The sequence below is a fragment of the Curcuma longa genome, chromosome 14 (assembly GCF_044706935.1).
Source record: "Curcuma longa cultivar G26 ecotype Majalengka, Jawa Barat chromosome 14, ITB_CL_G26_1.1, whole genome shotgun sequence".
NCBI classification, from domain to species: Eukaryota; Viridiplantae; Streptophyta; class Magnoliopsida; order Zingiberales; family Zingiberaceae; genus Curcuma; species Curcuma longa.
Window position 1 is genome coordinate 8,227,087 of NC_133874.1, and position 26,345 is coordinate 8,253,431.

At 36.5% G+C, this 26,345-nt stretch overlaps 4 protein-coding genes across 6 annotated transcripts; 1 reads left to right on the forward strand and 3 right to left on the reverse strand.

Moving 5' to 3' along the window:
* Nucleotides 1–256: 256 nt before the first annotated feature.
* On the reverse strand, nucleotides 257–3,366 carry LOC141844985 (sulfate transporter 1.2-like). The gene is made up of 13 exons (XM_074732978.1): nucleotides 3,056–3,366; nucleotides 2,932–2,980; nucleotides 2,640–2,847; nucleotides 2,375–2,549; nucleotides 2,229–2,294; nucleotides 2,028–2,141; nucleotides 1,830–1,946; nucleotides 1,632–1,758; nucleotides 1,263–1,549; nucleotides 992–1,182; nucleotides 836–921; nucleotides 676–752; nucleotides 257–588 (listed from the first exon to the last, which is right to left on the reverse strand). Exons 1-13 carry the CDS (start codon nucleotides 3,356–3,358, stop codon nucleotides 445–447), a joined length of 1,944 nt encoding a protein of 647 aa, XP_074589079.1. The 5' UTR covers nucleotides 3,359–3,366; the 3' UTR covers nucleotides 257–444.
* Nucleotides 3,367–6,195: 2,829 nt separating this feature from the next.
* LOC141845051 (putative MYST-like histone acetyltransferase 1) lies at nucleotides 6,196–13,673 on the reverse strand. Its single transcript, XM_074733070.1, has 9 exons — nucleotides 13,406–13,673; nucleotides 12,004–12,092; nucleotides 11,736–11,795; nucleotides 10,981–11,193; nucleotides 9,326–9,394; nucleotides 8,751–8,912; nucleotides 7,606–7,699; nucleotides 6,858–7,000; nucleotides 6,196–6,537 (listed from the first exon to the last, which is right to left on the reverse strand). Exons 1-9 carry the CDS (start codon nucleotides 13,671–13,673, stop codon nucleotides 6,334–6,336), a joined length of 1,302 nt encoding a protein of 433 aa, XP_074589171.1. The 3' UTR covers nucleotides 6,196–6,333.
* A 1,705-nt stretch (nucleotides 13,674–15,378) lies between these two features.
* On the forward strand, nucleotides 15,379–23,051 carry LOC141845165 (developmentally-regulated G-protein 3-like). Its single transcript, XM_074733216.1, has 10 exons — nucleotides 15,379–15,519; nucleotides 15,941–15,989; nucleotides 17,285–17,463; nucleotides 18,124–18,195; nucleotides 20,395–20,454; nucleotides 20,645–20,754; nucleotides 22,133–22,432; nucleotides 22,563–22,754; nucleotides 22,851–22,902; nucleotides 22,979–23,051. The coding sequence occupies exons 1-10, from the start codon at nucleotides 15,478–15,480 to the stop codon at nucleotides 23,027–23,029; spliced, it is 1,107 nt and encodes a 368-aa protein (XP_074589317.1). The 5' UTR covers nucleotides 15,379–15,477; the 3' UTR covers nucleotides 23,030–23,051.
* LOC141845166 (uncharacterized) lies at nucleotides 19,299–25,312 on the reverse strand. 3 transcript variants are annotated; one of them, XM_074733219.1, is made up of 3 exons: nucleotides 25,102–25,312; nucleotides 24,743–25,012; nucleotides 19,299–19,982 (listed from the first exon to the last, which is right to left on the reverse strand). In XM_074733219.1, the coding sequence occupies exons 1-3, from the start codon at nucleotides 25,117–25,119 to the stop codon at nucleotides 19,932–19,934; spliced, it is 339 nt and encodes a 112-aa protein (XP_074589320.1). In that variant the 5' UTR covers nucleotides 25,120–25,312; the 3' UTR covers nucleotides 19,299–19,931. The 3 variants fall into 3 exon arrangements, with proteins under 3 accessions (XP_074589320.1, XP_074589321.1, XP_074589319.1); XM_074733220.1 differs by lacking the exon at nucleotides 19,299–19,982 and adding an exon at nucleotides 23,256–23,445; XM_074733218.1 differs by lacking the exon at nucleotides 19,299–19,982 and having other exon boundaries at nucleotides 24,250–25,012.
* Between the last annotated feature and the right edge of the window lie 1,033 nt (nucleotides 25,313–26,345).

Genomic DNA, 26,345 nt, shown 5'->3' on the forward strand with positions numbered 1-26,345 from the left:
ATATTCGAGCTGAACTTGAACATGTTTAATAAATTTTTTAAATTAAATTTAAATTCATAATATTTTATTTGATTAGTCATGAGTCGAATTGAATTACATAATTTTAATTTAAATATGTTTAAATTAAGGTCTGAATAATTTGAATTGAATTTGAATTTAAATCATTTTGAATTATTATTTGATTATGCTCAAATCAAGGTTAGAATAGTTTGAATCGAACTCAAGCTCGAATTTAAAAATAACATATTTTTCAAACTCAAATTCAAATATCAATATTTTCATATTATTCAATTCGATTCAGTTCATTTGCACCCGTATTCGTACTTTAATAAGTCTTTTGATAGAGATCGTTTAAGTTGAACCCAGTAGAGGCTCCAACTTAGCTCAATAAGTCTTTTTAACAAACTACAATTGCATCAAGCTCGTGCTAGTAGCCGTGCGAATTCATGCCTCTTCGATGGTGTTTGGTGCACAAGCCATCACCGCTTCTCCGACCGTGAGGAATATCTTGTTCTGCCCTATCAACTCGATGAACTTGGCCAATTTGAGCTTCTCAATCACCACCGGCCCGGGATTCGCAAGAACAAGCTGAAGAACAAACACTATATTCAGTAAGACTTTGAGTTTTTGATATTTTAGCTACCACTAAACATTGTTTGTTTGAGTTTTCATAACCTGAACTTGGTGCTTTCGGAGGCTTCTATGCAACTCTTTGAAGGCATGAATACCACTAGTGTCGATATCCGTCACAGCTGTAGTAAGTATCAATGAGAATTATTGATATAGTCGATGATCCAACCAACTGAAAAAAATTTAAAGATGTGTGGCTCATTACGTGACATGTCGACAATCAGTAGATTGATTTTCGGTAGACGGTTTTCTTTTAGTTGCTCCTCTTCGTCTCTCAACCATCTAAGGATCCTGCAGTTCGACATCAAAACTCAAAGAGAGCATCAAAATTGGAGGGGAAAAAAAAATTAAAATGAAGTACCTTTCTTTGGCATAATTTGAGTTTGTGAAGTAAATAGCAGAATCAACTCTCACAATGAGAGCTCCGGGAACCCTTGTTGCCTCGGGATATTGTTCGATATTTCGGTATATACTCGTTCCCGGAATATAGCCTAACAAAGCAGTCCTTGGCCGTGTCACTTGAAGAAGGATCTTTGCGAGCGAAATTGAGATCTAACAACAAACATAAACATAGTTCAACAAAGAAACCTCTTTGGAAGTGGAGAATTGGAGATCCATATGTAGATTGTTACCGCGACTAAGAGGCCTATCTCAACTGAAATGAAGACTACCCCGAAGAAAGCTCCAAGGCATGCTATGAAGTCGAATTTGTCGACCTTCCAAATGAGAAATGCGGCTTCATAATCGATCAAACCTATCACGGCCGAGATGATGATGGCGGAGAGGATGGCATTCGGAGTGTACTTAAAGAGAGGTGTGAGGATCATCAAGGTTAGCATCACTACTAGTGACATAACCACATTCGAAACCGATGTTTGGCAGCCCGCCATGAAATTCACTGCCGAACGCGAAAAGGAACCTGCGAAAAATGATCGAAAAGTTGTGTTGATTTTGAATTTGGCGGTCCTTCGTTACGATACTAGATGTGTTTGATCCTATACCAGTAGACACATAGCAAGATGTCATGGACCCAACCATGTTCATGGTCCCTAGTGCCACCATTTCCTTGTTTCCATCCAATTGGTAATCCTTCATTGCAGCAAATGTTCTACCGATTGCGACCGCTTCCTGATAAATTCAGAAACCCATTAAACCGATAGACGAATAGACGAATGAAATGGTGTTCTTTCGATACTTACTGTCAAAGCTACTACTCCTGCTACCATCCCAATTCTTAGTCCTTTCGCGGCAAATGGACCAGTGAAATGTATCAGATGAACTGAGGGTGGGTTGATCCCTTTGTCTATTTTTCTCACCTTTTAGTTCAATGATTCTTTAAGTATAGAAATAACCGAAGAATTATCGAATCGGAGAATCATGATCTAACAACGACTTACGATTTTCACACCGTGCTCATCGGCACGAGTGATGTAGACGAAAGAGGTTGCCAAAACAACTGAAACTAATGGTGCAATTGCAGGAATCCAGAAAAGGTTCTTGTTCTTCTTTCCCTACAATGAGTTTGAGTTTGTTTTATATATCACTACCGAGCGAAAACCAAATCTTACTCAGGCCGAGCAACAAGAAGTTGTTCATACAATGTATCGAGCCGCGAGAAGGAGAGCCAAGAAGGATGAGCCTATCAGAATTGTCTGCCAATTCCACTGCAAAATGACCGACAATTCGAGCAACAAGTTCGATCGAATCTAGCCCAAAGTATAAGAGAATTAGTAACTTTACCCACCCCATGGCTAGCTGAGTGAAACACAGACTTCATAACTGAAACTATGTCAGTCTGCTGGCTGAACTTGTCTATGCCTAGAAATCCTTTGAGCTGCTGAAGGGCTATCGTAACCGCCGCACCGCCCATGAATCCAACAATCGTAGCATGCGAAAGGAACTCGATCAAGAAGCCTAATCTGAAACATCCATTTGAAGCATCTTAAGTTCCCTTATAGTTAGTACTAACTAACAAAAGCAAATTTTGTAACATGTCAATCAAATGATACCTTAAGAATCCCAGAGCTGCCTGAGTGACACCGGCGAAGAAGGTTGCAGTGAATGCTAGCCTTCGATACTCCTCTCTATCGTTTACGGGATCGACTTCTACGCGAAGAAGGGTCCCGAGTAAGAGTGACACAACTGCTACTGGTCCAATAGCAATGTCCCTTGAGCTGCCCATCACTGCATAAACTAGAGGTGGAACAAAACTCGAATCTACAACAAATCAATTGGCAAAGTTATCGAATTGAGGACCGAGGAACCATCAACATGATCATGATACATTTGAATTCAGCTTACACAGTCCATATTTTGGCTCCATGTTTGCGAGTTTCGCGTACCCAATATCCTAAATTTCAGAAACCCCCAATCAGTAGCCTAACCGAATTAACTACCTCGACCATGAGGATGGATGCCTAAATACCTGAGGGATGCAGAGACTTGCAATTGTGAGTCCGGCAACAATGTCCCCTTTGAACTTGCTCAACTCATAGTCCCTTCCCCATTCGAGGACCGGAAACAGAAATCTAAGTCCCAACAAGAGCTTCTTCGACCGCGGCTGATCCTTGTAAGGCCTTAATGGATCATCTGCAAAGAAGGTCTCTTTCAGGCCGTCGGTGAAACCTCTGGCAAAGTTCCTTCTCGGAGGGAATCCAACCTTGTGCACCGGCGAGCCGGAAAGGTGGTTGCCCATCTCCATCATCTCCTTGTTCTCTGCATCACCCATTTCTACCTGTAAACACAAACAAAGTTGGCTCAATTGTCCTCCTCTTTCTGATACATGATGATCAATTGTTCATAGAAGTGTGTTGCTAGGAGACCATTTTATAGCTAGGGGCCTTTGCTCGTCGACCTAACTGAGTTCATCATGGCAATTCTGAACATAGATCACAATCCAGCTTCATTCAAGATTTGATCAGTGAACTACACTGCTTAAAGAGTGGAATAATTTGACTGAAACCAACACCACCAGAAAAGAAAGTGGAAAAGATCAGCTCAGCTCTGTTAGCAAGTGCTTACTGAATCAGATGAGCTCAGCAATCTTATGAATCTCTCGTGTTCCTTTCAATCTGTCTTTCTAAATAGGAAAAGGACAGGAATGGATGGTTGTGAGTGAGTGGTCAAAAGATCTACGGTTTCTGTTTTCCACAGACAAGGCACTTCCGACGGCTCCTATGAAAAGAACAAGCCTGCTCTTTAATTATAATTATTATATATATTAAAATATTTTATTTTAATGCTTTTATGTATAATAATTTTGATCAAATTAAAATTATTTTTTTTATATATTATATTATAGCAATTATAATTATTGGCCGTTTTGATTTTTGCTCAAAGAACCATCATCCAATGAGGAAGTCATATCATTTTTTGTTGGCTTCAACGATTTTTATATTTTTCAAAGAGCCTATTTCTTTTTTAAAATATCTTTCTTACTAAAAAATTAATAAAATATAAAAAAAAAAAAATTCTTCGCCATTTGATTTGGCCCCTATGCAGCCATGACAGCTCGACCTAGCCTGGCCACGCAGTTGATTTTGTTGCACGGTTGGCTTAGCCACCTAGCGAGCTGCCGTGTGACCGCCTTAGTTGCTCGACTTGATTGTCTAGCCACAAGACTGTGATTGTGCGGCCTAGCTATGTGGCTGTCTGACCGTTGGTTGCGCGGCCGCTCTAGCTTATCATATGGGAGTGGGCTTTTCAAAAAATATCTAAGAGCATCTTCAACGTGCGTTAATAAATATCTTTTTATTCTCTCACCATCTGAGCTGGAGGAGTGATCATATGAATCCATCTGACGTGGAGGAGTGACAACAGGAATGCGTTCAAAGTTCTGAACGCGTTAATGTGGCTGAGGTAGATCCCACATGATTTTTTAATATTTTTTTAAGTGTTATAACTCTTCTGCGTTGCAGATACTGTAATGAGATTAGATCCTGTGATCGGGAACAGGAAAGCAATTAAGAAGTCAACGCGTTTGACTGTTGGTTAAAAATAGTCAGCAAGTTCGTGGAAAGGGACAGCAGACGAGGGTCGGCGAGGAAACACATAACGCTCTGTTTGGGAGGAGGTGAGGGAAAGGGAGGGAAAGGTAAGGAAGGGGAAAAAAAAATTTTACCCCTGTTTGGGATGAGGTGAGGTAAGGAGGGGAAGGGGAAAGAAGGGGAAGTGTTCCCCTTCCATGCTCGTGAATAGCCAGAATTCCTTACACCCCAAATCGGGGTGTAAGGAAGGGGAACTCATATTATTTCCAATTTTACCCACTGCGAAGGAAGGGGACGCGTCCACTCCCGCTCTCGCCGATGCTCCGCTCACCCGCTGCGTCGCTCCTCCGCCGCTGCTGCCTCCACTCGTTCGCCCCTCCGGCGCCGGTCCTCCAGAAGGACGCCTACTTCGCTGCCATCAGCCACATCGTCGGCGACCGGCGTCGTCCGCCGCCCACTCCGCCCCCCTCTCCGCCCTCCGATCCCATCGGCTCCGGCGAAGTAGCACCCGCCTCGGAGATGTGGCGGAGCTGGGTGTGGGAACGTGAAGCGCCCCCTTCCTCCCTCTTCTTCTCTCCACCGGCCGGCCACTGCGCCCGGTGGTCGCGTGCCGATCGCCGCCTCTGCAGGCGTTGGGAGGGGCCGCCCGGGCGGGGGCTCGGCTGCCCCCTCTCCGCCTGCTCGTCGAATCTGGCGAGATGTCGGGGAAGAAGAGAAAGGATATTTTTGACTTTTTATTTTTTTAACTTTCAAATCCTTTCCTTTTAACCTTCCTTTCTTCCCAAACAAGGTTACTGATCTTCTCCTCCCTTCCCTTCCCTTTCCCTCCCTTCCCCTTCCTTCCCCTTCCATTAATGAACCGTCCCTCACCCGATCCAAACAGACTGTAAAAGTGGCCCCCATGGGACCCCGACCAATGTTCACATTTATTTAATAAGATAATTGAACTGATCCAAATTTAAAAAATGGTCAAAATAATTATTTAAATTTGATTTAATTTTTTTTTCTGAACTAATTCAAACTTAACTTGAATTTAATTCATTTAGATATTATCAAATTCTAAATTCAAAATTTTAATTTTATATTTTAAATTTATTTAATTGATTACTTATTTATTTATTTTTAAAAAAATTATTTATTTAATATATTAATAAAAATTATTCATAAATATTATTCACGAATATTAATAACCTAAATATATGTATTTAAACTTATTCATTTCGTTTAACAAATTATTCAAACTTATTCATTTAATTAATCTTGTATATATATAATAAAAATTTTACCAAGCCAAACATCAAATTTGTTCACAAACATTCATTTACATCTCTAATAATAATTATAAAATCATAAATGTTGCAACGCATTACTAATTCAAGATTTAAGATGAAAAATAACAATAACAAATAAATATCTTTTTGATAAAAAAAAAAAAATCAAAATAGAACGCTCCCTGAAAATAAAGGCCCGCCCTTTTGACTTTTGTCCTAAAATATATTGAGGATTTTAAAACGGTAAGGGACATTTCAAAAATAAATGAACCTTCAACAATGAAAAATTTTTTTTCTGATTTTTTTTTACTAAAAATTCTAAATTTAAGTAGAGAAAAGACAAACAGGTTAAGTTAGTTCTGAGAGATATACACACACACCATAAGCAATCTTTGGTGCTAACAGAATCTACAACTCCTGATGTTACATACAACACTAACCTAACACTAACCTTGTTCTTTGTAAGGAGTCCAGATCAATTTACCAGCATCCACCTCCAAACCTCCTCGGCCGGCAGCCTTCAGGTGACGGTCCAAGACCTTCGGGTCGGCGCAGATAACATGCTGGCCCTTCCTGTATTGTATCAAGTCAAGTGTTTGCAAAGTGCTTAGAATGTCATCAGGTTTTATCGCGGTCATGTCGCTGAGTTCCTGTTGACAAATCAAGCTAAGTTATATTAGCTAGACAGTTCAGACATGATCAGCTGTGCCCTGAAAGTAACCGATCAGGCGACGAGAAAACATTGCGGTGATCACACATGTTAGAATTATCCTGGTTAGATGATACAATTTCCTTGTTTTCATAAAAAGTTGGTTCACTCATCAGTTCAGTTCATAGCAACTACATAGAGTTTGCTCAAACTGATTCATTTGTGACACAGCCGAATAACGAAAATGCGAGACGAAAACTGTGTACAAAGTTAGAGAATAACGTTTACGCGAGAGGAAAACAGTCGTGCAGCGACGATTACCTTGATGGAGATGTTGCCCTTGTGCTTTTTCAATATGTCCAGAAGAACTCTAGTCCAGTACCCTCTATAACTTAACAGGCCAAGATCGGACAAAGGTCTCTCTGGGGTTCCAACTTTACCCTCCTTTTTTGAAAGTTCATAGGCTGCTCAAGTTCAACAAACTTTGATTAGGAAAGTCATGATTGATATCGAAAAATATAGCAATAACTAAAACACGCAGCACAGGCAAAAAATAAACGACAAACATTAAACCAAACTAGATTTGTTAAGACTGAGGTTCCATAGAAGTGTTATTACATATTATCTATGCTGAATAGTCTGTCTAAATAATCATCTAGTCTTGAATGAACCAAGTGCTCCTGATTATCTAAAACTTGAGAAAGAAACATAAAATAACCAACAAAGCAAACAGCATGTCAATTGCGCTACCAATAACTTGAATAAATTTAACTATCGATATAGAGAACCCTTGTTAAAGAAAAACTAGCATGCAACCGAAATAAATGGCATCATCTTCTGAATGGCAGTCATGCTTTTTCTACAGAAAACTATCATAGCAAGCTGTGCTTTCCATGGGACCTTAAGGATGCTTAATGACTCGAGTAGTGGAATCAGTACAGAAAGAGAATAGTTTTGAACAATAAAATCAAAGATTCACATGAATGTGTCAGCCGACACTGCTAGTACACTGTACAACGTTATGAACAGGTAACGCAAACCAACTCAGATGATAAGGTAAGAAGATTACAGAAAGCAATTAGAAATTTCCCATATCCTTTCCTCTGATAAGGAGGAAGAGTGAGAATGCATGCTAAATTGTAAGACTCCTCTGAATGCTTTTCCTGCATAACAATAAAAAGAAAGTATAGTCGATGCTGGATCAGACATGGAATAAACAGAGGAGAATTTCACTGCAGTAAGAAGGAAGAAAAAGCAGAATATATATTTTACATGAATTCTTTTATCAAGGAGTCAACAAAATTATCCACCTGGAATATTAATTGTAGAGGGAGAAGCTGAACACCAACTCTCTCATGTGATCCTCAAGTCCTCAACATCGCATTGGAAGGTGCCTCATGAAAACCACTATTGTTTTATGGGCATGATTATGTACAACAACAGCTGGAGTTCTTCTATTCGGGAATTTGCCTAATTCTAATTACAATGATGACTTAGAATGTGGCTGAGTGCTAACTATTGAGTATGTTTTAAGGGCATTAGCTGATCGGCTTGTGACAGTTGTAAGCTAATCAATTTCTAGGAGCAACTTGGTATTCAAAGACAATTTATAATAAAATATTGACTAATTAACTGGTTAGAAAAATAACTAGAGATGGAGATCATTCTCTGACGATTCCAAAACTTTATTCAAACATGGCATGGAACAGGACTCCAGCTAAAAAAAAGTCACATACAAAGGGGATGACATAAGCCAGCTCAAGTTAAATGGAAGTAGCCACAAGGAATGTCTGTGGAAAGTTAGCTAAATACTTCAAATTGTAACTCATTGTCCATGGCTTAAACAGAAGAGAATAAAAGATCAAAATCAAAGTTGACTTGTAACCAAAAACTGAATAAAGAGAAGAAATATAATTGCATTAAAAAATTAAACCTCAATGCATAATATCAGCAATAAAACAAGAAAAGAAAACACAAACAGGACCAGGAAACTGTAAGATGGATAATATTCTATTCCCATGGTGTTGATAATTCTGATAGAGTAATCAAGAATCTGAGTTAGAAACTAAGAAAACAATATTAGATAAAAAATAAATAAAATCATGCAAGCTGATGAATTAGGAAATCCAATGACACAAGACAGCTCATTTCATGTCCAAAAAAGCAGTGAGATTTGTAAGAAGGGCATGAGGGCTAAAAATATCAAGGTTTTACCTTTGAGAAATAACCAACCATGTGGCATCCTCGATCATCACATTCACAAAGAATATAAAATAGAAATAGATCAACATCATAATAAAGGGTCTTGTGATCAAGAAACAATTTAGCCAAATAACAAAGATTCTGCCCATAAACCTTGTTCTTCTTGCCATCAACCTGTGGGAAAGCTTCTATTAGAGCAATAAAATATAGTTCACAAACAATGGCAACCAACAAAGACAAAGTCAAGTGAACAAGTAAAAATTTCCGGAAAATGATTCAACTGAATTCTATGAGAAAATTGGTTGTGTTTTAATAGATAGTGCCAAAGGGAGTGGTGATGGCATAAGCAAAAAGGAAGAACCATAGAATGGGAGCCACACAAAGCTTTAGGACATTTTGTAGATCCATTAAAACCATAGATCTCAGTTAACCCAGCAACTATAAAAAGCTGCATAACTTTAACTAGCTTGTCATGCTCTTAAAATTTCTCATCAGAAGTACAGAGAGAGAGAGAGAGAGAGAGAGCATGTATTTTAGACTAGTCTGAAGGAAATAACTCAGATAAGGAATGAGAATATGAAGCTCACCTCAAACATAGAAAGGGTGCCACTTCTGTATATCTCATCACCAGGAGGGTGCTTAAGGTCACATTTTCTCTACAAAGTATAAGAGAGCATGTTGAGAAAGCAAAGAAATATCAGAACAGATAAAAGGAAAATGTATATACACATACATATACAGATAAGACAACAGAAGTGTGTGTGTGTGAGAACCAGGGAGAATAATAATGCTTTTGCAAGTCAAAAAGCTGGCTCATGGTTGCACACTGGCATAAACTTTAGAAGATCTCACTAGTCACATTGCCAGATAGACTGAAAGCAAACATAATCAAGCATTCATTATTGGTTGAACAAGCAACAAGAAAAAGATTATCTAACTTCAAATACGCACTAGAAACAGCTTAGTGGAGATATTTTATGACAAAAAAAATTTTGGATTATAAATATTTATCCATTAGTTTATGTTTATTCATGCACCATCAAAGCCGAAAGAGTATCATAACAATCCCTGTAACAAAGACCACCTTGCTAACAGTCTGCATTTGTTATGCTTAAGATAATGTACGTTACATGGGACTCTTCTGTTCTGCTGTAGGCAAGCGATTACACCTCCCCCCCCCCCCCCCCCCCCCCTCATTAACACAAAATTAAATTCATCTCTCTTTTTCATGAAACTTTGATTCCATTATAGTATGACACCGAACGCCAAAAATAGGGAAAAAAAAATCAAGAGTAAAAGAGAATAACTCAGACAACATTAAGAGTAAATTAATACAAACAATCAATTAGTCACCAATTATTTTACTAGTCTTCTTATTAGCCAAATTATTTGTGTAGGTGAACAGTTAACAAATTCTAAAGAATTTGTCAACTCCAGTGAATGAGCTACATAGATGAGTCCATGCAAAACTTACCAAAATGGCTAAACTAAATCTACTCTCTACTACTACAAAGTAAACCAAGTAGGATCAATCATATGTATTATGTGCACACAAATGCCTCTTGTGGCCTTTTTATACCTTATTTACTTCACATCTGTTAGGCAAACCTCACATACAAACCGTCTAAACCACAAGTGTTCTGCCTTCCGTAGAGAAATATGCACTAGCAGATTTCAGTAATCCTTTTAGTTTTAGGATAGTTTGATACCGGCACTTATTTGGCAAACTAAACAACTTTTGAATCCTTTTGCAGAAACAGACTGAAAGCATAGAATAAAAAAACCTACTCAACTTGATAAAACTTATAGAATACAAAAGTTTTAGGCCAAAAAAATATAGGTATACCAGTTGAAATACACAGGCCAAGAGAACATCTATCCTTGTCAATATTATTTTTTATCTATAAATTTATGATCACAATTATGCACACACAGTCCAGAAAACTTATCAACTAGTTTACTGATAAGAAATACACCAATTAACAGAAACATAGAAAATCACATGCAATAACTTTTCAGCATCAGGTAGGAACAAAATGTTCCATTCAAGCTAGGCATCCCAAACGACACATAGTAGTGAAAAAAAAGGCCAGCATTTTAATTTGTAATATTTCCAATGTAACAATAATTGTAGGGAAAAACTATAAAAGAGGGCAAACATGTACTTCAATGGCTCATATGTAAACAGTGCACATAACTAAGTTTAATAGAAGGACCAATCAGAAGGTCAGATGTAGCTCACCATATGCCTTTGAAGCTGCTCTTTGCGTTTCATGAAATTGAGGCAGAACTCACAAAAATACAGTTTTGGAGAGTCACTATACTCTGGTGGAAAAGGAGAAAAATACCATGTATCAATCTCATATCTGCCAAGTTCTATTTTTGCAATGTTTTTCACTTTTGTGAACTCCTCGTGTTCTCGTAAACTAGCAGCATCAAGCTCCTCGTGACCATGCTGAGCAAATGAAAAATTAACAAAAGTGAAGGAGACTTCAGTTAGATCCATTATCCTAGTGTCCAATAGGTCAAAAGTGGTACTTTTTTCTGTTTTGATATATTTGACATAATCAGCATTTTTTTTTTCTCTCACACATATCATACAACAAGAAAACTCATATCTAATAAAATTGAAAGCAATTTGATATTTAAATCTTATAGAAATTTGAAGTCATAATGACAAGACAAATTACAAGAAAGAAAGAAAATTGACTGTTAATGTATTGCTATATTGTGAGTTCCACATTGCAGAATACCGAATTTGACCTTAGTATATCCATAGCGCCGGTATGTGATTGTCCACACCCACAAAATGGAAAAAGAAAACTAGCAAGAACATGCAACAAGATGATCATGTAAAGATTTCAGAACTGCCAAAATTTTCAGTGTAGTTTTTAATGAGTAGAATAGTGCAATTTAACCAGAATGTAATTAAAAGGATTTTGGAGTAGTAGAAAAGTGCAGTTGGACCAGAATGTAACTAAAAGGATTTAGGAATACCTCAACATGTGTTTCATCAATCTTTCTTTTCTGATGTCGAGTCATTTTCAAACTTGTTACCTGAAAAGGATTGTGTAGGGAAGTTGAAAAACCTCTTTGAACACAATTCATAAATAACTATTAGATGTGCATGCTGGATTAGCAATATATACACAAACTTCAAGATTGAATTTATTTGATACACAATCCTCTCCCAACTCAATATTAAATCCAAGAAAATAAAAACCTATGGTGTATACTCATCTGCAAAGTAAACTATGAGAAGTACCTTGTCTTCCACCTTCTCATCGACATCAGCCTCCACAGTATCAAGATCAAGTTGCTCGAGTTTAACCCATTCATCAAGTCTCCTATTAACTAGAAAAAGAAATACCTCAAAAGGGCATTAGTTATTTGCACACACACACAAAGAAAAAGTAAACAGGCAAGGTAATCAGCAAGTTAGTTATTCATAGAAACTAGGATACTGACATCTGAGGATATCACAGATGATGCTTGTAGAGAAAATGTTACAATGAAGTGCTGATCACATGAGATTCACGTTGAAACCAAAAACTATATCCAAAAAGCATAATCTAATTTTAAAATAACCTACAAATTAAATTTGTCCCTAGATATGTTTATCATAAAATCATAATGCATGAAATAAACTTAAAATCTCTTAAAATGACAAATTTTTAAGTCCATCCAATTTGAATATTTGATGGCCACCAAACTTCTTCAAGTGATTCCCAATTCAACTTTCAATATTCAACCATCATTCACATGATCAATCAATCCAAGTCCGAGAACTCAATGCCAAACAAGGTCAACAAATTCTTGAGGATAAGGTTTCTCATCTTTTCTAAGGACTAATGCAATTATCCAAGTTAGACTAAGTATGATAAAATCCAACAACCTATGTGTTTAATTTAAAACATGGAAAAGCACTTGACTAAAAATAAAGAACTCTCACAGGCACAGCTAGAGAAAAGAGACTTAACCAATATACAGAGAATGTTAATTTTTCCAAAAAGATTTCTTTTTCATGGTGCATCCACATTTTTTGAACTCTGAGATGAAATAACTAGAGAAAGTTGACACATTTCTGATCATCTTTCCTTTAAACAGAGTGGGAAATTCCATATACAATAGATTGCATTTGCTCTATAGCTTAAATTGAAGGAAGCTACCAAAAAGTCTGCTGGAATATGTAAATACTTGCGTTCAAAAGATCTCCATTGCGTATGAGAATTGAAACATCCGAGATTTAAGCACTAACGCTCATACCTAACAGATATGTCTAAGCACTGCTATAAAAACCCAACAACCTTACCACTTCATAACTTCTTCAAAACTAAACTTTACCTGAAAGCACCTCTCCACATATAACGGATTGCATGTGCTCGATAGCTTAAACTGAAGTATGCTATAATATGTAAATATTTGCGTTCAAAGGCCTCCATTGCATATCAAAATCGAAACGCCACAAATGTAAGCACTAACGCTCACACTTGACAAATATGTCAAAGCACTGGAATAAATCTTGTTTTGCCACATTCCCACTTCAGAAAAACTCAACTTTACTACAAAGACTAAGCCGAGCACAAACCCTAATGTTGGTCATAACCCTAGACCCAACCCAACGCCAATATGGAAACAAATCTAAAAGCGGGGAGCGACGAACATACACTCGGTGTAATGAACATAGTACTCGTAGTCATTGGGACCTCCGGACGGGATCTTCCGACGCTCGATGACCTTGACGGGGTGGGGTTTCTGATCCCGCCACCGGCACATCACCCGCGTGCCCACCTCGAGCGGCGTCCCTGTGGACATCGCCGACCTCCCCCTCTTCTGTGGGTTCTTTTCCCCTTCGGACGTTGGAGGAGCGGCGCCGCCGTTGGCCGCCGGCGCTGCCGCCGCCGCCCCGTTCTCCGCCTCTTTCATCGAGCCCATTAGGGAATCCGAACCACAACGGTCATCTTTTCGGGCTGAGGTAGAGCGATAATTATGGGCCGAAAAGGGCCTAATTTAATGGGCCGCCAAGGAAACAACACGTGTAGGCCAACGCAATAATCATTCAGATTTAAGCATTTCAATTATGGAAAAAGGCCGGAAAATTGGAAAAATTTTTAAAAAACGTATTATTTAATTTCTTTTTATTTACCGAAAAGGCGCCCTTATTATTATTTTTTTACCAACATGCCCCCTAACGTTGCAACATCCTATTTTTAAAAAATATTGTTTTAGCGATTAATATATATATATATATAATTATTATTTAATTAAAATAGTTATATTAAAATATTTTTTATCAAGTTGATAAAAATTACTATCAAAATTATTTTGATATTATTGCAATAATTATGTCAATAGTTGCTAATAATATATAATTAACTATGAAATCAATATTATTAAAATAATTTTAATTAAATTGAAACGATTTTATCAAATTAATAAAAAGTATTTTGCGTACCTCATATCTAGAAAAATAAAATAATTTTCTTTAATATATTATAGTGGTTATAATCATGGGTGTTTATATTATAGCTATTATAACTATACTTGTTATAACAATCATAATACAAGATATTTTTAAAATAAAAATATATTAGATGGACTTTTAATATAATAATAAATAACTATCAAATTTTATCCTAATAGATTAAATCAGTTACATGAATCATTTTATATTATTAGATTTTATTCTCTACTATATTATTATTTATATTTAAATAAAATTTTATTATGAAGTTTTTTTATTTTTCTCTTTCTTATTTATATAGATTATCATAATTTTACCTTATCTAATTAAAATATTTATTAATTATTTAAATTTATATTTGTATCACTCCGAAATTTTTACTGGTGTAATCATGATTTTTTTCTCTAATGTTTATATTTCTTTCTTTTGTAATATGCCGTGCATTCACTTTATCTTTTTCTTTTTCATCTTCTACTTCATATTTTTTTATTTCATTTTTTATAATTAATAATTTAACATTCTTTATATAATACTAATATATTTGAGTCATAGTTTAACATTTAATTTTATATAATATAATAAATCTAACTACTACTTTATAGACTTTCACTTTAAGATTTATAAATATTTTTAAGATTATAAAAAATCTAATATTTTCTTGATTTCAATCATTCTATTTATATTTAGTGAAATGTCTCTCTCAACTCTTTCATACCATTGTGCAAAAAAACAAAAATTAAATACTTACAATTCTAGATTATAAATAACTCATCATCTCTTATCTAAATAATTATCTTATTATATTAATATTACTAAATTTTAATTTTATCTATTCTATTATTATTCTAAAAATTTAAAATCTTTTACTTCTAACATTTTACATCAAAATTCAAATTTAATATTTATTTTTCACGTCTTATCTACTAAATTAATATTATATGTAAATAATATTCACTATGTTAGGGTGGGCTTTTAATATATTTTTTAAAATGCTTTTAATTTTTTTTAAAATTTTTTATCCGTCTCTTATTATCCTCCATTTTAATTTTTCAAAAATTTCAAAATTCTTCCAATTAAATTTATTTTAGAAATCCAATTTATATAAGGCTTAGCGTAACTTTTATATTTATATAGTAATTTAAAATTCAATAATAATTCTCCCATCCCTCTGATCCTCTCCTCTTTCTTTACGGCTCCGCCGCCGCTTCCGAAGCCTCTAGACCCTTCGCCGGGGGAGGGTGAAGGCGAGCTCGTTGGCCAGATCGGCGAGCAGCAATGGCTACCGTCATGCAAAAGATCAAGGACATCGAAGACGAGGTAACCTGATCTCATAGTCTTCAATAATCCTCTCTCCATCTTGTTCGATCCCCTCTGCGAATCAATCCTGGGATATTTCTCGACCTTCGTATGGGTGCCCGATCAGCCTTAGTTTCCCTTGGGCGAGTTGAGTTGAGTTGCTCGCGGAGTTCGGAGTGGTCGTGATCGTCTCTGATTTGGCCACTATGGGGCTGCTCGCGTTTACTTGGGCATTTGTTATTTTGCTTGATGGCGTTCATTTTTCCTTGAAAAATTTGGAACTGATTGCACGTATGGATTTAGTGATGGTTATTTAGAAGATTAGTGGTGCATTGCAGTTCTGGTTTCTATTATGGATAGATTTCAGTGAGCAGTTTTACTTTTTTAATCATTTGCCCTACAGTTAAGATGCTAATGGTGTCAATTCTATTTTGTGTTGTAGATGGCACGGACGCAGAAGAATAAGGCAACAGCACACCATCTCGGCCTGCTGAAGGGTCTGCTTGAAGTTGCTTATGCACAACTTCTAGCTGTTAGTTATAATTATCAGGGAGTAGGATTCTATATTTATACATATAAAAATTTTCTCTTTCATAGAAAGGAACTGTAAGTACTCGTCAAGGATTTGTCTTGGTTATTTGTGCGTGATACATGCTGTTGAACTTGATGTTCTTAGTAAAGATATTTTTTTTCTTATGGTAAGCAGGTTGACATGCTGATTGTTTATGATCTACAGTCTTGATCATAAGTTTAGCTGATGGGATGTTGATTCTATTTGTTTACTGTGATTCAATGTTGGATTATGGTTTCTTGCTTATGTGAACATGGTCGATACTTATTTACCTTTTTTTTTGCTGCTTTAGTGTATCATATCAGGTCTATTCAATTGGTCATGTAGGCTCTAGAACACTGGCCTAATAGGTTCTTCATGAACTTGATAGTTCTGTCTTGAATATATACCGCCATGAGCTGGACTTACTTAAGAGACTGACATCGTCTAAGATCAAGGAACTCTTCCAACAATGAGTTCCTTCTGATAAGAATTCTTTGTCTTATAGATTTCTTTGCCTAACTATCTTTAATGTTTATTATCCTTTGATGTAGAAGAACCATTTTCCTTAAGAGAAGTGGATCTATCTCCTAATAGTTCATAACTATTAAGCCATATTTGATTGTTTTTAGCTGGGAGGATAAGATGATGTGTTGGTTATGGTGGTGAGTGTTTTTTGCTCTTCTAGATTTAGAACAAGTTGCTGCATTGCTTTAGAGCATGGAGTTAGCATTTATTTAAGATGCTCTATGCTCAGTGGTTCAGTTGGTTGAAGTTAAGGTATTGCATCTAGACATATATCCTTGCATAAGAAAAACAACCGTTCATGTTCATTTAGCGGGAAGAATTGTTGCCTTATTCCATGATTTGTATTATCTGAAGAAGGATAACGGAAACAAGAATAAATGCTTCGTTGGGCCACCTAGCATCCATTAAGTTGCACTGCTCCTCATCCAGCATTTTAAAATGTTTCCTCTAGGGAATTGGAATCACCTAGGTGCATCATTATCCAGTCATCCTAGCTGAGTAGGTAATCATCAGTGATAAACAATCTTGTGCTCATGCAAGAGAAAGGAAAATGAGAACTTTTTATTACCTGCAGTACCATTCGTACAATAGTTTTTGTATTTATATGGCTTCATTTTATTGGCAGCATGACTCATTTTCTTTCAGAGCATGTGACTGTTTCCTTTTGTCTTTTATTTTCCTGTATGCATTTGTTGATTGTTATTTATGTGAAGGCAAAACTTGCAAAGCTACGACGAGAGCTCTTGGCTCCTCCTTCCAAAGGTGGTGGTGGTGCTGGTGAAGGCTTTGATGTTACTAAAAGTGGAGATGCACGGGTTGGTCTAGTGGGATTTCCTTCTGTTGGAAAATCGACACTGTTAAATAAATTAACTGGCACTTTCTCAGAGGTATACCACTTTTATTCTTTGTATGTGTTTACACCTGTTTCTTTTGTTCATTGTTGTTCGTATCAGTTTCCTTCTCTTTCAGTTCATCTCAAAGGTTAATACTATTCTATGTCCTTACTCCTTGTTCATGTTGCAATTATTTGATTTGTTAGTTAAAATGATGGCTCTGCAATTGGCACTGCCATAATCAAGACCTGAATATTTCTTGTTTCTATATGTTTTCATCTTAACTTCTCTACAATCTTTCATAAAATTGAGTCTAGCAGATGTATAGTTATGCTACTTTAAGATTCCTCTTTTTTTGGCCATTTTAGTCAATGCGGTCTGTATTGGTCAGCCAATTGGGCTTGACTGGATCCGTGCTAATTTTAGAGATACGTGATCCCATATTTTAATCCATCCTATTTGGTTGATTCAGTCAATGATAGGATGTTGGATACATCCATGTAACCGATCCCAAATAGTTTGCTCAAAATTGCCTCTTGTTGTTATTTGAGCTGATGCTGTATTATGTATTCTGAAGGATAACATGTTTTCTATGTGCTAAATTTGTTTTGTTTAAGTTTTTTTTTCTCTAGAAAACAACACCTATTGGTTTTTTATTTGTCAAGTCCAGCGAAATGTGTCTTTTTACAACTCCAAACGTTGTTGATGTAACAGGTTGCTTCATATGAGTTTACAACTTTAACCTGTATTCCTGGTGTCATCATATATAGAGGTGCTAAAATTCAGGTAACTCATTAAGCTCTTATTACTGTTCAAGCATGTTGGGATGCAGTTATCTCTCATTATATTGGGTTTATGATATAATTTAGTTAACCTATTAGCCCATCATGCCACTAATTTTGCTTGGCCATTTATTGTTGTTCTTGGCAATTCTTGTGCGTTGGCCACTCTGAAGATTGGGTGCATTCTGAAAGCCTGAGATTGCATACGTTCGTGTTGACAGTGACCCAAAGTTCATCCTGCTAATTTTGATGGATGTTCTTTGCTACCTGAATTATCTGTGATTTTCTTTTTTAATTATGCCCATCAAGTTGAAGTAAGGAATTCCAAATTGCTTCTGTTGGCATTGACTGAACTTGCTTGCCATGTTTGAAGTATTGCATAAATTCCAGATTGTTTGCAATGTTTTGGTGATTATGATTTATTTTGAAAGTCATTTTTTTCGTGTTTTAGTTAAAAATACTAATATCCAAGGGCTATCAGATAAACATTTGATAAAATTAGATAAAATTGGTTCAATGGTGTGATGTTCAAAGGTGACAAATAAATTCTATAGTTAGAAGACCAAAAATGAATAAAACACAGGATTGCGGTCCCTTTATTGACCCCAGTAATCGCCCTAGTCCACCAAATGCACACTCTAACCTGAACTAGGTTAGGATTGATAAAGTTCATGAGGTTTTACAAAAAAGTTTGAAATCATAAAATTGCTATAATTGCTTCATTAACAAAATCCATTCCTGCCCGACTGTCTTGAGGCCTGAGCATTGCTTAGTTGAAATACTCTAAAGTTGTTCATCTAATTGCAGCAATTGAAACACCCTGCTGCTAACCCTCCTAGATCATCCTGCTATTCTTCTCCATAAAGAAGTCTTGCACCTTACTGCTTCTGATGTCCCAGATTTAACCAATAGACACTGCACTTCAGCTGTGTTATCATAAACAGTGTCTATGTAATAGTTCCTAGTTATCTTCTGTTTTCCGAACAGCCATATATTGTGCAATTTTAGAATCATGACTGTTCTGGGATATGAAATACCTCTTGTCCCAAAGTCATAAATAATAGACCTGGAATTTACCTTTTATTTTTCTCTTATTAAGATAGTGATTCAAGTCAATTTGCTGCTTTTATTTACTTGGAGAATTTAGTTCAATATACATGCCATAAAACATATTGACATAGCATGAACAGAAACATGACCTCAAATGGAGAAAATCTCAAACACAAAAGAAAAGATAAATTTTATGGATTGAAAGTTGATGCTGTTGTGCGTGTGGTTTTGAATCTCATCAATTGAAAGATCTATGATTTGCTTCTCATATATAGGAATGTTGTCTTTCATATGAGTTTGCAAACTTCTTGTTGTATCTGAAGAACATCTAAATAATGCTCCAATACAACCTTAAGACTTTGTTTCTGAATCCCTCCTTTATTGTCGCAGATGCCACACATAACTCAGGCTACTCGATCTTCAGATCTACCCATTATTAAAGTTCACTCAGTTGTCAGTTCTGCTAATGCGGAAACTGAAATATTCTGGTTGGTAACTGCATTTGACCTTGTGTATCAGTCAATTCCTCAGTGTCCTCATGCACTGTTGCCAACTAAAATCTTCCACTTTCAGCCTTACTAGGTTCCACAAAGCAATCAGGACATGTTGGTATTAAAGATTGGAAAAAAGGATATTTATGAAAAAAAAATCCATGAAACAGCTTTACTTTACAGAACTGAGTGAGCAGTACTAATGGGTAGTTTTGAAGACCCGACAAAACTTGAGCCATGTGTATGCCATCTGCGAAGACAAAGGAGGGATTTCAGCAACTCAAAATTCTTAAGGCTGTATTGGAGGATTATTTAGATGGTCTTTAGATACACGAAAGAAGTTTGTCAGTTCATATGGAGGATGAAATTCTTATATATGAGAAGCAAATCATAGATCTTTTAGCTGTACATAAGAAAAAAGTAATCCCCTCAAAACCACATGGACAGCAACAATATTAACTTTTGTAATAAGATTTCTACTTTTTAGTTCACTGTGAGAGATTTCCTCTACGCGAGGTCGTGTTCCTGTTTGTTCTATGCCACATATTGGTAAAACCCATCTTGCATTGCATTTCATCTTCCTGTTTTTTTTTTCTAGTCAATGAAGCTCACTATCTTTTGTTCTTGTAAGATAGACTCATTCTAACATCTTGAATTTCTAGTTACTGGATCTACCAGGGATCATTGAGGGTGCAAAGGATGGAAAGGGTAGAGGAAGGCAGGTATGTAGTAGGTTTGCACAGTTAACATGGTGCCTTTTGTTGAAAGAATTTGACATTCTGAAGAAAATAGACTCAGAAGAAGAATTTTCACGCTTTTGCATGGTTATGTCATCCTAAAGATTGTTATCTCCTTCACTCCATCCTCCATGTTCTATACCAAATCCATTAATTGTGAACAAATACTTCTCAGGTTATCAGTACAGCTAGGACATGCAATTGCATCTTGATTGTTCTTGATGCTATCAAACCAATAACTCATAAGCGCCTTATTGAGAAGGAACTTGAGGGATTTGGCATAAGGTAAAGTAGGAGATGAGTTTATTTATTCTTTTACTAGTATTGCTGTGTTAAAATTAGAAAGTTCGAGGTGATATCAATTGCTTGTAAGGTATGTAGCTTTGCTAGTGCTTTATCTTTTCCTGATTCTCTAGTGAGTTGCCATTGGTACTCCATTGGGTCCCCAAGGACTGTTCAAATATACGTCAAAAGATCATTCTTGAAACAACAAATAGCCATGTTGCAACAGTGCTTAGGAGGCATCAGGGCATCTATGTCAGAATGATGCCCTGAGGCTTAATAAAAAAAAACTGAAGGATGGCGAAAGTTCTTTTCTGAAGCAAGCAGATATCAAGGAATTTCTTCTGATATTAGTTAAAGCTCAAACATTCAGACTGATGCTTTTGACAAAATTGAGAACCTTTTTCGATATAAGTTAATGGCCAACATTTCTTCTGTTGGTATAACATTCTTAGTTTTGAGCTTTAGTTCCTATTTTGCATAGGATTCTGGTTTTTTTTTATCACTTGTGTCTTTTCTCTTTATTGGTGGCCTTGTTGGTTAGTGTGTTTCTAGTGATCATGTAGATCCGAATCCCCGAAAACTAATCTTGAAAGTTCTTTTCTTGAAGCAAGTAGATATCATGGAATTCCTTCCAATATAGCCTGTCTTTTTCATATTACTGTTGAGAATTCAAAGCATGCTTATAGTATCATATAATCTGATGAGTTTGGCAAAGGTAAGAACCTTTCTGGATCTAGATCAATGGCCACTGTTTCATCTGTTGGTATAGCATTTTCCTTACTAAAAGTTTGAGCTTTAGGTCCTATTTTACATAAGATTCTGTTTTTTTTGTTTCTCGCCTTTATGTGGTTTACTCTCGCTATTGATGGTGTTTGTTGGTTAATGGATTTCTAGTGATCATGTATGTTGTGATCCTCGAGGATCGATCTTAGAGGTCATAACCTTACATCGGCACCCAATTTAAGGGCATACATGTCAGAGATAGTTCATGTGCCCTTGAACAAACTGCTACTCTGCACCATCTCTCTGGACATATTGCTGATTCAACTGAATTATTCTTTGCCAAAAGCTCAAGCTGACATTTAGTGGATTTTTCGATATAGCTTGCAATGACAAAGATAGATTGCGATTCAATATGCAACTTGATATGCATGTGCAGTGAAGTTTTGTGTGGACATTTCATTCAAGGATTTGGTTTGAGTTGTTATCGATGCATAAAAGTGCATGATTTACATGTTTTAAATACTGTTAGTAGTCATTACAAAGTAGCAATTATCGTTACATTTATATCAATATTTTGAGTAAACTCCAAACTGATTCTGTTGTTACAATTCACTGATTGCAAAGGCATAGCCCTAATACTTTCATCAAATGACAGGTTAAATAAGGAACCCCCTAATCTAACATTCCGAAAGAAAGACAAAGGTGGCATCAACTTCACCTCCACAGTTACAAATACACAGTTGGACCTTGAAACAGTTAAGGCAATTTGTAGCGAGTACAAGATACATAATGCGGACATTTCCCTGAGATACGATGCTACAGCAGATGATCTAATTGATGTAATCGAAGGCAGCAGAGTTTACATTCCATGCATCTATGTCCTAAACAAGATAGACCAGATAACGATTGAAGAATTAGAAATCCTAGACAAGCTTCCACACTACTGTCCGGTCAGGTATCAACTCATCTTTCATTTCCTTTTGTTCCCTATATTAAATCCTCAACATGGTTGGTCGAGTTTTAAGAGGATTCTTATAGAAAGATGTTCTTCAAATGACTGATTGTATCGTGTAACCGCAAAACAGTGCTCACCTAGAGTGGAACCTCGATGGCCTTCTAGAAAAGATATGGGAGTATCTCGATCTTGTTCGGATCTACACAAAGCCAAAGGGCTTGAATCCGGATTATGAGGACCCTGTGATCCTTTCTTCCAAGAGGAGAACCATAGAAGATTTTTGTAATAGGATTCATAAAGACATGCTGAAGCAATTCAAATAGTAAGTCATCTTGCCTTAAGTTGTGCCACTCTATTTCTTCTCTTCATGCTTCCAAGATGACCTCGTTCATTTACTTGCACTGATCGAAATATGCAGTGCATTGGTTTGGGGTTCGAGTGTGAAGCATAAACCACAAAGAGTCGGCAAGGTAATGATCTATTTTATTGAGGGTACTTTAAACTGCGACGATGATACTCAGTCGTGAAGCTCACTTTATGCTACAGGAACATGAACTTGAGGACGAAGATGTGGTTCAGATCATCAAGAAACTGTAGATGAGTTAGAAGAGGTTGACTCGAGTTAGACACCATCTTTGCATAGGATCAAATATGGTAAGCTGTATTTCTGTTGGGAGTTGTTTTTAAGTATGGATTTGAATTACTTACACAGGAGCAAATTATTTAAGGATGCACTTTTGTCAATCCTGTTTTCTTTGTCATTTCAATTATCGACAAAGAGAAAACTGCATGCTTACCAAGTTCCATGATAAGGAGTTAAGAATTGAAGAGTCGACAGTCAGAATTTCAGTAACATACAATTTATTTTACAAGATTTTTTTTGTTAGAGAACTTGCAAAGAACACCATTAGCATTCAAACTAGAGAACTTGGTCCTGTGCAGTAGCATGCAGCCACAAGTCCCACTCATGCACCTATACAACACTGGAAGTACCTCATGAATTTCTTCCTCCTCTGCAGACACCAAATTGAACAATTAAAAACTAGAAAATAAGAAGAAGAAGAAGACATTGAATAGACTATTTTTGTTTCCTCTCCCAAGGAGTCGAGGTTTTGTTAGTGTAGGCGGACTTAAACTATCATTTCTATATCTAAATTTGGATTTTTGACTTGTCATATCGACACTTGGCATAATTTAGCACATTCCAAAGTGTGTGGAGATTTGATCTTATAATATTTTTTTTTCACCAGTTTGTCTCGAAATATAAATGTATCAAATTAAAAGTCAACGGAATTACTTATTAGTAAGCTTTACTAATACTGACGCATCACCTGAGAACATCAAGTTTTCTTGCATCTTAGTAGATCAACCTCACAATTTTGAAGACTCATTTAGGGGTCAGTAAAATCTTGATTAAATCCAAATATTGTGATGATCAATTCACTTTCTGATCAATCTCTATCAACGAATAAATGCAGTCCGGCCTGCCACCATCCCCGGGGCAATGGCCAGTTGTCTTTAACTACTTGTCCCTACTTCCCTACAGCACAAGATCAATCACAAAGAAACACGATTTCAGTGGGTTCCATTGCCACCCTATCAATATAACTGCTTGTCCACTTCTCTAAAAAAATAATAAATTCAATCAATTAGTAAATCTCAATAACCCCATTGACTATCTTTAGGGTGACCGGTCCGGTCTTACGAAAATTTTTCACCGGCCACCAGGATAAATCAGAAAGTGCACGCAGCGGCCAATCCAGACGCCTAGCATCCTTTGATTGCGTTCTCCATTTGGAAAATTTTTTTTACAAATACGTCGTAGTTGGGGATCGAACCGTAGGTGTCTGGGTGACAATTTGGATGTCCTACCGCGGCACCATTGCCCTAGGGACCACCATCTCAATCTCTTGGCCAAGACCTTAGCACTCTCATGATAGAACCCTAGCAATTTCATCTCATAAGATTCCTCATTTTCTTTTCCTTGGCCAAGAAATTGCTCAAAAACTCTCTTATTTGGAAGTTGTTTCACAAACTAAGTTGCAATCTACAACCCTCTATTACTGTCTCACTTTCTCAAACAAAATCCCCTTTTCTAGGTTAAATGGAATTCAAAAATTTTTCATTGTAGAAATTGTTTCAGAAACTTATCCTTGCTGCAATCGATCGGTCACTGTTATCATCTCACTTTCTCAAACAAAAATCCCAGGTTTCTAGGTTTAGTGGAAATCAGAAGAGAGCAAACAGAAGTGAAATGGATGCAGAAATCAGTGGAAGAAGAAGAAGAAGTTGGAGAAAAGCAGCGCGTACGGTAGGGGAGCCGTCACCGTGGCGGTGGCGGCTGGGTCGGTGGAGATCCGATTCGGGATCGCGACGGCGGCGATCGTCGCCCTCGGATCCCTTGTCGGCGAGCTTGCGGAGCTCCTGCTCGTTGCCGAGGCTGGCGCGGGAGGGGTTCTTGTTGTGCTTGCGCATCTCGCGGATCTTGGAGAAGTCGAGGGAGTAGTCGGGCACGCCGTTCTTGGTGTCCCACTCCCCGAACGCCGGCACCGACATCCACCCGCCCGTGCTGTGATTCTCCTGCCGAGCAAAAGAGGAACCATCAGTCGAAGAGAAGATAGCTGACAGAGAGAGAGAGAGAGAGGGCGGTTGATGGCGGCGCCGGTCACCTCCTTGGAATCGGCCATGGCTGGTGGCGGAAGAACCCTACTTCAAAAGAGCTCGATCGACGGAGGAAGATTTATAGGAGGCAGAGCGGAGAGGAAGAGGAGGAAGAAGAAAAGGGGAGGAGGTGGAGCGAGGCTGGTCGACCTCGAGGTGAGTGCTCGAAGCACACCGCGTTAATGGCGATCGAAGTCGGCTCGCGGCGCCGACACTGTACGAGCCCGCGTATGGTTGATCGAAGTCGGCTCGGTTTGATCGATTCACCTAAAATCTAATTTATTAAACTTTAGTAAATAATTCGAAGGTTTCAATTTAATCATCTTTTTAAAACGCATCAAATTTAATGTCAAACTAAACTTTTTTTTTATTAAGAAAATAAATACACTAGTCTTGTATATAGAACTCAATTAGCAATTTTAAGAATATAATGTTTGAAAGTGAAAAAGTACCAAGACAATTCTATCATCAAAATAAATTAAAAATGTGACAAATAAATCTTGATTGAACAAAAAACACAAATAAATCTTGATGAATTTAATATCAAACTAAAGTTTTTTTTATCAAACTCAATTAGCAATTGATTAATTTTAAGTGACCGATTGACCATCAAAATAAATTATAAAACACAAATGAATTTTGATGGATTATCTAATGTGATATAATATGTAATATTAGGTGAAATTTTAAAAGGAGTCCATCTCACCTTTTTATCATTGGAGATTACTAAATTGTTGTTAAAATTTTTAGAAATCTGAATAAATTTACTTTTTTATTTAAGAAAAAAATAATTTTTTCATGGAATTTACTTTTTTTTTTAATATATATAATGGGCAAAAATTGAAAGAATGACCTTTGTTTATAAATCATAGGGGTGTTTCAATTTGATTTTTTATCAAAATATCGTCCATCTCACTTTTTTGTCATGTACATTTACAAAAATATCTTCTAACTTTTTATTCTATATTATTATCTCTCATCTATTTTTATGATTTTAAGACATGTTACAACTGTAGCTGTTACAATATATTTGATATATTTAACATTCAAAATTATTTACGTTGTAGCAGTTATGATTTTATAATTATCATAATGTGAATATTATGTGAATAAGTTAAATCTGCATTATAATTACGATTTCGTAATTGCTATAATAATTATAACAATTATAATTTTATATATTGCTACAACGTAAATGGTAGATGAATTTGAACCCATATTGTAACATTTATGAAATTATAATTGTTGCAAT

Coding starts and splice junctions, on each gene's coding strand:
- LOC141844985 (XM_074732978.1), bottom strand. CDS start 3,358: ATGGGTGATGCAGAGAACAAGGAGATGATGGAGATGGGCAACCACCTT. Junction 2,848..2,931: donor GGAGCCAAAATATGGACTGT/GTAAGCTGAATT, acceptor GATTTGTTGTAG/ATTCGAGTTTTGTTCCACCT. Junction 1,759..1,829: donor CAGGAGTAGTAGCTTTGACA/GTAAGTATCGAA, acceptor TGAATTTATCAG/GAAGCGGTCGCAATCGGTAG.
- LOC141845051 (XM_074733070.1), bottom strand. CDS start 13,673: ATGGGCTCGATGAAAGAGGCGGAGAACGGGGCGGCGGCGGCAGCGCCG. Junction 8,913..9,325: donor GCACCCTTTCTATGTTTGAG/GTGAGCTTCATA, acceptor GCTTTCCCACAG/GTTGATGGCAAGAAGAACAA. Junction 7,001..7,605: donor GAAATTTCTAATTGCTTTCT/GTAATCTTCTTA, acceptor GAACTTGAGCAG/CCTATGAACTTTCAAAAAAG.
- LOC141845165 (XM_074733216.1), top strand. CDS start 15,478: ATGGCTACCGTCATGCAAAAGATCAAGGACATCGAAGACGAG. Junction 20,755..22,132: donor CTTGAGGGATTTGGCATAAG/GTAAAGTAGGAG, acceptor ATCAAATGACAG/GTTAAATAAGGAACCCCCTA. Junction 22,903..22,978: donor AACCACAAAGAGTCGGCAAG/GTAATGATCTAT, acceptor TTTATGCTACAG/GAACATGAACTTGAGGACGA.